At 40.3% G+C, this 11,171-nt stretch overlaps 1 protein-coding gene and 1 long non-coding RNA gene across 2 annotated transcripts in view; both read left to right on the top strand.

The window, feature by feature from the left end:
* Positions 1 to 455: 455 nt before the first annotated feature.
* LOC129408674 (uncharacterized) lies at positions 456 to 1,824 on the top strand. Its single transcript, XR_008632073.1, has 3 exons — positions 456 to 1,019; positions 1,226 to 1,321; positions 1,632 to 1,824. It is a non-coding gene; the product is annotated as an uncharacterized LOC129408674 (long non-coding RNA).
* A 2,584-nt stretch (positions 1,825 to 4,408) lies between these two features.
* LOC110162475 (cytosolic phospholipase A2 zeta-like) overlaps positions 4,409 to 11,171 on the top strand; it is a 36,029-nt gene continuing 29,266 nt past the window's right edge. Inside the window, exon 1 of the mRNA XM_055152247.1 lies at positions 4,409 to 4,448. Within this exon, the coding sequence (XP_055008222.1) occupies positions 4,422 to 4,448 (27 nt within the window). The 5' untranslated portion in view covers positions 4,409 to 4,421. The remainder of the gene's footprint in view (positions 4,449 to 11,171) is intronic.

Raw genomic sequence — 11,171 nt, 5'->3', positions numbered from 1 at the left:
TCTTTTTAATATTTTGCAAAAGGCGGGACCATTACTAAACAAAGTGTGAATTGTAAACTATTTTAAACTAGTATTTGCTGTACTAATGGCTCTGAGTGGAGACGCTCACACTTGTATGTTTTTACCGGTGAAGGGAGGTGCTTGGCACCTGAACACTCCCAAACTGCACCAAACCACATCTGACTTCTGCTCGGACTGTTGGCTTCAATTCAGCGTCAGTTTGCTTTATCATCATATGGTAAGTGAATAAATATGGTTTCTGTTCCCGTGAGACTGAATAGTTGGTGACATTGGTTGACGCTTGCAGCCAAATAAGACTAAAGTGAAGTGAACTTGTGGTCACGATGCGCCGCTAACAGAGAACAGCTAATGCTAACAGGTAACGGTGTCTGAGCAGGTACTACCGGCATCTCTACCGGCCCGGTAGAGATGCGCGGAGGGCGGACTCCGCGGCTAAACCGCGGCTCGGGCGGATGACGCGACGAAAAATACTATTTTAATCAAATTCGGGCGGGTGGCGGTTTAACGACGCATGGACCCATAGAACTACTCACGTACACCGTGTGCACCGCGCCTTTTTTTTAATCGAGACTCGTTTTCGTTGTTTGCTATATGATTGTTCTAAAATCTAAAATCGTGGGTGCAAATGGAGAGTTTGGAGTTCAAGTTTTTAGATTATCACCACAAAATTGCATAAAAGCTTTGGTTGGAATTAAACACTAAAACATATTTTCAGTTTTACAGGTGACTACCCAACAGGCTGTGGAGCTGTAAATACTGTGAGTTCAGTTGTGATAAGAGAGGTTACTACCTCAGACACTACAGAACACTAATTTCTGTCTTTTTTTTTTTTTTTTTTTTTTTTAGATTTGTCTGGAATTCAAAAGGATTGTGGGAAAAGACCTGCACCAGGAATTTTATTCTGCCCTTGATAACCACACTACCCATTTTATTGAAAGTTTTAAAGCTAAGAGGGGCAACGTGGGTGACAGTTGGCACAGCTTTTGCAGCAAATACAGGTAAAACTTTTGTAACCTGGATAAAAATACATGTGCAGTAAAAGCATAAGTTCATAACATAGTTAATCTAAAATGGATAAAAAGATAATTCATTTTTATTAAAATACATAGTTCATGTTAATGGTTAAATGTATATTTACAAAAGTGTTTGCGTCTCTGTATATTTCTTTTAATTTATCATACAGTATCCATTTTCTGTCTTACAGTCACTGGATTCTACTGAAAAAAGGACAGTCACACTAAGAGGTCTTCCTTACTTACTCGGAGACAATCCCACTGAATTCTTCAAATCTAGAAGCTTTGTAAGTGTACATTTTGTTTGTAATGTGAAACTTTTAGAATGTGACATTTATTGTATAATTTGAATATGCCAAAACTGACAAGTAGTCTATACATTACGAGCTTCAGCCATTCCATGAATATTATTTATCTTAAAGTCAGATTATTATTGATTTTCAAATATTTGTTTGAACATTTATCAGTTATCATGTCAGCATAAATTTAATTTCATGCAATTTATGTTTTGTCATTCTTATTGAGTCTGTTCTAGTTCAGTAATTTCATTCACTAATGGTTATGTTTCTGGCATTAATTTTTTTTGTTTTTCTTTAGGATGGTGATGAATCCTTTCGCCAAATGGACATTGGGATCTTGTTAGTAAATCTGAAGGTGTCTCTCTTCCAACACCAGATCTTCCCCCAGCTGCCTGAAAATCATCATTGAGGGTGAAATTGTTATGGACAAGCTGACGACCCTTATAACCCCTTGTTTGAATTGTGAAATGTAAAACACAAAAGCAAATGCTGTTACAGGGAACAAACAGAAGACTGCACTTTATTCAGGTTTAAGCATGTTATTATTGCTCTATTTTTGCAATAAATTTGTGAGAAAAAAATTGTCATTTTATGTCAATTATTAAAAAAATAATATGATGTATAATTTGCATCTAATTATTATAATTAATAAACATATTCAATAAATACTCATAAATATCAGAAATACATACTGATAAAAAAAAGTAATGATTACTGTAATACACAAGTAATGGTTAGTTAATTACTTGTAAACATTAGTTTTAGAAACTTAAGTTCTTTAGTAATGGGTTATCTTGGACAGAAGACTTTATGTAAACAGAGCTTGATTTGTTTAGTTTTTGATATTGTAAAAACTAGACATCCCAGTGCGTCACTTACCACGCACGGTTTTAGTAATGATTACTAATTTGGGTTTACAGTGTACCCCGAAATGTAAAAACAGGAAAATCCCGCCATGTAATCCATTTATTTCAACAAAGTAACTGTAATCCAATTACCGCTCACTGAAACAGTAACTGTAACTGAATACAGTTACTCATAATTTGTACTCTGATTACTTAACTCCGGTACATGTAATCTGTTACTCCCCAACATTGAGTATGACCTGTGTGTGAGTATGATGATTTTTAACTCTGTACATATTGAGAAAACTGTTGTATGACAATCGGACTCGGACCTGAACCAAATCAATCAGACCGAGACCTCAAAAAAGAGGTGGTCTTGGTTCGCTTGAATCTGCACCAAATACCAAATTTTGGTGCGGTTCCTCTGGTGTGAACGTGAACTCAGGTCCAAACCACAGACAGCAGGTCCAAATGAACTATTCCAAATGCATCATGGGAGGGACATGCGTCTCCTCTGCCTGAAGTGACGCGCTGTACGACTCCAGCGCAGTAACAGATTGTTGTCCAGACGCAGCCGCGACTCATCTTCGAATTATTTTGCCAACATTGGCCAATACAGAGACTGTGATACAGTGTACGAACGTGTGGCTCCGGAGTGAGTCAAAATTGGGGGTGTGTACATCTGTTCAGGACCTGCACACACAGAGACGACCCGGTGTTCCTCGTGTTCACGAAACAACCAGCATCTGTTAGTTTAGGCTTTAATTAACCAAATAATTTTATGGCAATAGGCAATAGCCTATTCAATTGGTTCAACTTTAAAAATGTCCTGCTTTTAGCCTAATGTGAGAAATACAGTCGGACTAGATCTAAACCAGAGTCCTGACCCAGCGGGAGCAGCTCCGGTTCAGTCCAGGCTCAGATGACGTGGAGCAGGGAGCAGTGTCAGGAGCCTTGGCCTCACATTTCACGTTTCTGTCCAGATGCTTTGCATCACCTCAGAACCAGTCGTGGTTCTTGAGCGTGGAGGACTGGAGCAGCCCGTCTGGACCTGTAGTCCACAGAACATTCTCACTTTTCCCCACACGGAACCAGCGCGCAGACGATGACACAGAACCACTCGGACCCAGTCCATCATGAACTGGTCTTGCTCGCCCCCGTCTGGAACCAGCACATGGAGGATGGAGCCTCCAGACCAAGGACCAGACCAAGGACCAGACCAAGGACCAGACCTAAGGACCAGACCAAGGACCAGACCAAGGACCAGACCAAGGACCAGACCAAGGACCAGACCAAGGACCAGACCAAGGACCAGACCTCAGCCCCGTCCTGAGGGTCTGAGCTGCGGTGAGTAGCTCCTCTTTACCGCTGTTGGCTGCTGCTGTTTCCCGAGCTCAGTTCTTCTGCTCCGGGCTGATGTGGTGAGTTTGTACAAAGTTCTACATGTTGTTGTTTTATGATTTCCTGGTGATAAGTTGACACGAGGACGTCCATGGTCGTAAGAGGGAACATCGGTGTTGATAACTGGAGGTATCGCTGTTTTCCTGGGAACAGAGGCACGTCAATCAGACCAGTTTTGGTTCATTTGTCGGTGTGAAAGCGGATCACACTATAGTGTTTGTGCTACATAATAACAATTTTATTGCCTCGTGAATAAATATGAATGAATGAATAAATATAATAAAATGTGTACAATAGAAATAAGTAAAAGTATAAGATTTCAATCAAAAGCTGAGCTAAAAAGGTGAGTCTTGAGCCTGTTCTTAAAAACATGAATGTTCTCTGCAGCTCTGAGCTCCTCCGGCAGACAGACGGGGGCTGTACGGGGGGGGGGCATCTTTCTTTCCAGGCGAGAAAATAAATGTTTGGTTCTGACTGATCCGCCCCAGGAGAGTGGGAGGGAAAAAACATGTTCTTCGGGTCAACGTGACTCCGAGGAGTGCGGGAGGGTTGATCTTACTTTTAAACTTTACATAACCATGAAACTACTTTTTCTTTTTTGTTCTTTTTCTTCTTAGTCTTGTCCGGACACGCGCGCTGTATTGACTCCGGGCAGCGGACACACGCGCCACAAACCTGCATACCTGCTCTGATCTCACGCTCACGCACGCCCACGCACGCCCATCCCACGCCCACGCACGTACGGACTGAACATGCGGCGTTACCGGTGCCTCCTGCGGTTCGGCGTCATTCACGTGTTTCTCTTCCTCGGCGCGGTGACCTCCTCGTCTCCGGGCAGCAGCATGGAACAGCCCGGCGCAGGCGCACAGGTACCGCACCGCACTTACAACGATCTGTTTAAACAAACTATGTCCAGTGATGCAAACATGAACTGAACATGTTTTTAGTTACAGAATATTCATTCAATTAATAGTTTATTTTGTAACGTTGTGATGCACGATTCAATCAGAATACACCGAGATAAACCAGGACTAAACTAGGACTAAACCAGGTCTAAACCAGGACTTAACCAGGTCTAAACCAGGTTTAAACTAGGACTAAACCAGGTCTAAACCAGGTTTAAACTAGGACTAAACCAGGTTTAAACAAGGTCTAAACAAGGACTAAATCGGGTCTAAACCAGGTCTAAACTAGGACTAAACCAGATCTAAAACCAGGTCTAAACTAGGATTAAACCAGGTCTAAACAAGGACTAAACCAGGTCTAAACTAGGACTAAACCAGATCTAAATCAGGTCTAAACTAGGATTAAACCAGGTCTAAAACCAGGACTAAACCAGGTTTAAACAAGGTCTAAACAAGGACTAAATCGGGTCTAAACCAGGACTTAAGCAGGTCTAAAGTAGGTCTAAACCAGGTCTAAACTAGGACTAAACCAGATCTAAATCAGGTCTAAACTAGGATTAAACCAGGTCTAAACCAGGTCTAAACAAGGACTAAACCAGGTCTAAACTAGAACTAAACCAAGTCTAAAACCAGGTCTAAACAAGGACTAAACCAGGTCTAAAAAAACTAGGAAACTAAACCAAGGTCTAAAACCAGGTCTAAACAAGGATCTAAACCAGGTCTAAACTAGGACTAAACCAGATCTAAATCAGGTCTAAACTAGGATTAAACCAGGTCTAAAACCAGGTCTAAACCAGGTCTAAACAAGGACTAAACCAGGTCTAAACTAAGACTAAATTAGGTCTAAACCAGATCTAAATCTGGTCTAAACCAGGTCTTAACCAGGTCTAAACTGGGACTAAACCAGGTTTAAACCAGATCTAAACCAGAGTTTATATTATGGTGTTAAAAACATGACATATTGACCTAATTTATGAGCATCTTAATTGTTGTTGTTGTTGTTGTTTTGTTCTTTTGTGTTTAATTACAGACAGAAATCGTTCATGCAAACACTGTAAGACCTGTTCTTCTGTTTTTCTTACTAAGACCCAGTGATGGATGAAGTTTCTACTTGATTTTGTTACTTACTTATTTAGAGTGACCAGATTTTCAAAATTCAAAACAGGTTGGACTGGTTGGTATAAATAAAACTGTGAAAATAGTCTGTAACATTCTGCATTCTCATGTCAGTCATGACCTGAGGGGCTTCTGACGCTGCATTTTTTTTTTTTGCTTTATTGTCATTTTCAAACACGGTTTTCTGTATTTTGGCAAAACAAATGACAATTTATACTTCTCTTTACTGTTGCAGAGGATCAGATTAGTCAAAAATTGTGATAGTCCTGTTTTAGTCCTGGTTTAGTTTTAGTTTAGACATTGTTTAGACTTGGTTTAGACCTGGTTTAGACCTGGTTTAGACCTGGTTTAGTCCTAGTTTAGGCCTGGTTTAGACCTGGTTTAGTCCTGGTTTAGTCCTGGTTTAGGCCTGGTTTAGACCTGGTTTAGACCTGGTTTAGTCCTGGTTTAGTCCTGGTTTAGACCTGGTTTAGTCCTGGTTTAGTCCTGGTTTAGACTTGATGTAGTCCTGGTTTAGTCTTTGTTTAGACCTGGTTTAGACCTGGTTTAGACTTGATGTAGTTCTGGTTTAGTCTTAGTTTAGACCTGGGTCAGTCCTAGTTTAAACCTAGTTTAGACCTGGTTTAGACTTGGTTTAGACCTGGTTTAGACCTGGTTTAGACCTGGTTTAGACTTGGTTTAGACCTGGTTTAGACCTGGTTTTTACTTGGTTTAGACCTGGTTTAGACCTGGTTTAGACTTGGTTTAGACCTGGTTTTAGACCTGGTTTAGACCTGGTTTAGACTGGTTTAGACCTGGTTTAGACTTGGTTTAGACCTGGTTTAGACCTGGTTTAGACCTGGTTTAGACTTTATTTAGACCTGGGTCAGTCCTAGTTTAAACCTAGTTTCGACCTGGTTTAGACCTGGTTTTATTGTAGTTTAGACCTGGTTTAGACCTGGTTTAGACTTCGTTTAGACCTGGTTTAGACCTGGTTCAGACTTGGTTTAGACCTGGGTCAGTCCTAGTTTAAACCTAGTTTAGACTTGGTTTAGACCTGGTTTAGACCTGGTTTAGACTTGGTTTAGACCTGGTTTAGACCTGGTTTAGTCTTAGTTTAGACCTGGTTTAGATCAAATTGGTCAAAAATAGGGACACCTGGAAGATTTCTTGTACAAAACTGCAACAAATCAGTGGTTTTGTATAAATCTGCTGGGACAGGGGACACAAGGCTCAAAACTGGGACTGTCCCGGGTCAATAGGGACGTCTGGTCACTTTACCCTTACTATAAGTAAGAGTATTAGTATAAGTAAATGTATCACAATGTACTTATGTAATGTACTTTAAGAGTAAAAAGTAAAAGTATTTCACACAGGGGTTGTTGCTTTGTTAAAATGTAGACTGATGATATGTTTATCAGCTCAAAGCTGAAGATTGAATTAAAAAAGGATGTCAGAATGTTCCTGCAAACATGGTAAAAAAGAATTAAAATAACTTGGAAAAGTACTTTTAAAGTCCTGTTTAAAAATGTAGTGGAGTAGAAAATACAGACACCTGCTCTCAAATGTAGTGAAGAAAAAGTAAAAAGTAAGGCTGTGTAATTAATCGAATTTTGATCTTGTTTTCGTTTTTGTGTGTCAAATGATCTCCAAACTCATATAATTGAGTTTATTTTGGGATATTTTTTATATAAATAAGTATATTTATTGTATTTTTTAAAATATAGAGATGGTAAAACAGCTGGATATATAGTTTATTTTGGACACATTTATGTTTTTCTGCCTTATTTTGTGTTCAAAGTTTATTTTATTCATTTTATACATCACAAAACTGCTCTAAGGTTCAAATTTGTAACCTTTATTTATTTTAACTTTTCAAGTTTTGCGTAAATTATCAATAACAAAGTGGGGTTTTGTGGAGAGGGAAATGCTGAATAAATTCATAACTAAAAAATAATAATTTGAATAATCGTGATTTCAATATTGACCAAAATAATCATGATAATGGAAAAAAATCTGTAAATATCCACTTGAACATCTACTTAAAGCTGCATTGTGTAACTTTTCTGGTAGAGGAATGGACCAAGTTACAGTTCAGGTCTGTGGAGAGGCGACGCCGCTCAGAGTCAGAATGTTTGTTTTTCTAGATATTTTTGAGCTGTAACTAAAAAAAACATAAGGTAGATCTGTTTAAAGTCATATTGTGGAACATTTCAGGCAGAGCAATGACATTTCCATGGAAACTAACTAAAAAAATGACATAGTGCATGTCTAACTAAAGTACAGAATCTCAAATTTATACTTACTTACAATTAGTGCTGTCATGCGATTAAAAAAATTGAGAGATTAATTAATTATGATCTGTAATTAATTAATCTAATTAATCTCATTTTAATCTCACCTAAAAATTGCTGAGAAAAGCTTCAACTTGAGGTATTTTCATTTAAATTCATTATAACATTATTGTGGCAGATCAAAAGACTGATATAGAACAAAAAAAAGTGACTTTATAAAGTCATTTATTGTTTAACAAATCTCTCCAAATTGGTTGTTGAGCCCAAGTCTCCATGAATAAGAAACTGTTTGTTGTAAAATAGCAAAGACGAGGAAATCTGAACATAATAACTTTTGTTGACTTAAAGACAATAAAAAGTCCAGTCTTTCCTTAACCATATTAAAAATATTATTGATAGAGAAATGCTTTATATATGAAATCACTGGTTTTAGTCCTGGTTTAGTCCTGGTTTAGACCTGGTTTAGTCCTGGTTTAGACCTGGACTGGGTTAGTCCCGGTTTTAGTCTTGGTGTTAGTTCTGGTTTAGAGGCACAGGAGGAAGCGCGGTTTACGCACCGCGAGAAAACGTACGCGGCGCACGGGAGCACGTCGGTGTCCGCGCAGTAACTACGGAAAGAAACGTGGTCCGCGCGTCCTCAGGTTAATGACGATGATGGTGTGTTTGTGTGTGTTTGTGTGTGTGTGTGTGTGTGTGTGTGTGTGTGTTTGTTGTGTGTTGTGTGTGTGTGTGTGTTTGTGTGTGTTTGTGTGTGTGTGTGTGTTTGTGTGTGTTGTGTGTGTGTGTGTGTTTGTGTGTGTTGTGTGTTGTGTGTGTGTTTGTGTGTGTGTTGTGTGTGTTTGTGTGTGTGTTTTGTGTGTGTGTGTGTGTTTTGTGTGTTGTGTGTGTGTTTGTGTGTGTGTCCCCTCATGTGGCAGGTCACTATAGGACAGTAGTGCAGACAAAATGAGTCTATGCAGGTTGTTTTCACCAGTGACATTTAAGTTGTAGACGATTTTATATTTGTTATTTTCTTTTATATTTCACGTCGGGAGAATAATTTCCAAGACACAAATGTGTTTTTCCCTGTGCACTGCTGCCTCTGTTCTACTGGCTCTACGACCTCGTCCATTGTGCGACTGACGCCACCAACGTTAACATGACGTTTACATTGCTCTTACTGCGCGCGTTTTGTGTGGGTTTCCGGCAATGAGTGGAATTACCGAAATAAAAAAATATATAAATGTGTTTTTTTGTGTGTGTGTTGTTGTCCCAACAACACATAAAAACAGATTTTATAATAAAGCAACTCGCATACAGAAACTGTAAAGTTAGAGATTAAAAATGAGATTAACGCGATTAAAAAACATAACGCGCTAAATATGACTGTAATTAATTAATCGCAATTAACGCGATAATGTGACACCCCTACTTACAATACTTTACAACTTTTACTTACGTTCCATCAGCGCTCACAGAGTTGTTGTTTACTTGATGCATTTTTTCCTGGTGAGTAATTTCTTGGACTTGATAATCGCCAAAACTGAATTCTAATGCGACTGTGAGGTGCCAGGAAATAAAACAGTTGCAGATATTGCGATAGAATTCTTTCTTGAGCACAGTTTACGGCCGCTCCTCTTCCTCTGCTCGTCTGTAATTCTCTGTGGAGGAGTCGAGGCGGGAGGTCGTGAGAGATCGTCCTCATGGTGCGCCAAAGCCAACCTGGAGCAACCATTTTCTTCCGCTTTATCTGGGGCCGGGTCGCGGAGGCAGCATTTCAAGCAGGGACTCCCAGACTTCCGTTTCCATGCACATGTCCTCCAGCTCCTCCGGGGGACCCCAAGTCGTTCCCAGGCCAGCTCGGAGATATAGTCCCTCCAGTGTGTCCTAGGTCTTCCCCCGGGGCCTCCTCCTGAGGGAGATGTCCAGGAGGCATCCGGAACAGAGCCACCTCAGCTGCTCCTCTCGATGTGAAGGAGCAGCGGCTCTACTCCGAGCTCCTCCCGTGTGACTGAGCTCCTCACCCGATCTCTAAGGGAGCACCCAGACACCCTGCGACGGAAACTCATTTCAGCCGCTTGTATCCACGATCTTGTCCTTTCAGTCATTACCCAGAGCTGATGACGGCAGGTGAGGTGAGGAACGTAGATTGACGTTAAATCGAGAGCTTTGTCTTTTGGCCCCTCTTCACCACAACGGTCCGATACAGCGACCGCATCACTGCTGACGCAGACACACAAAGAAAACATGTGTGGAAAAGGGATGGGCATGATTAGTCGATTAATCGATAATTGATCAGTAAGAATTTCATTTTTCTCTGCACTCAGAAGACAGTCGGTCAGTCTGCACAAATGCATATTTAACGATGATTTGTACAAGAAATTCCACGCTTTCCGTTCCGGTCGGGACAAGTGTGAGTCCATGTGCACAGTGTATAAAGCAGCACAGATGTTTCTCGGTGTCCAGTGGGAAAAAGTTTTTCCAGGTGAGAGTCGCTCAATGTCGATGACGAGTCCCCACCTCCCTCCCCCCGTACGGTGTCCTGGTTTTGACAAACACAAATATGGTCACACTAACCTGTATTCACCTGAGTCATGTCTTTTAATCCAACAGAAATTGAACCGCATCAGCGACACAAGAGCTGTAGTTTTATCTTCGCTTAGTTTATGCAAATTAATTATGAGGTTTTAAGTTTCGTTTCTGTGAGAGTTGAGCAAAACTGAATTAAACACATTATAATGTCAAACGGGCTGATGTGGCTTTAGAGTCGTTACGGTTTATATGTCGTAAAGTTGAATTTATTTATGCAGATTAGTAGTGCAGACAGTAATAATAATGATGATAATTTTAATATAAAAACATTAATGACTAATTGATAATCGATCGTTAATTCTTCCGACGATCGATTAAGAAAATTTTATCGAATGCCCGTCCCTAGTGTGGAACATGGTTAGGGTTAGATTGTGCAGTGGTCAGTGAAGGAGACCAATTATTTGCTGTATCCGTGTTCGCCCGGTGAGGTGTCATCTTTGGATTTGGCGTCGCTGCCTCCTTCTCCACAGCAGATGTTGTAGCAGATCTTGGCGCAGATTTGGTATGAGTACAGACGCTCGCTGGTGTCGATGATGCGATCCATGATTGTTATTTTCCTCTCTGTGACATGCTGCTGTTTTTAATTTGGTGGCACATCAACACCCTCTGTCGATGACACATGATGGGGTCACTTAAAACTTTAAAACTAGCAGAACGAGAGCGGGAACTGGTGTCGTATAGGATTTTGACCAGGCAGTGAGGTGACCCCGGGGTCAACATACCATAT

Source organism: Boleophthalmus pectinirostris, unplaced genomic scaffold (genome assembly GCF_026225935.1).
Source record: "Boleophthalmus pectinirostris isolate CB_2022bp ecotype Guang Dong unplaced genomic scaffold, ASM2622593v1 HiC_scaffold_17, whole genome shotgun sequence".
In the NCBI taxonomy this organism is placed as follows: Eukaryota; Metazoa; Chordata; class Actinopteri; order Gobiiformes; family Gobiidae; genus Boleophthalmus; species Boleophthalmus pectinirostris.
This window is presented reverse-complemented; position numbering and strand designations above follow the sequence as displayed.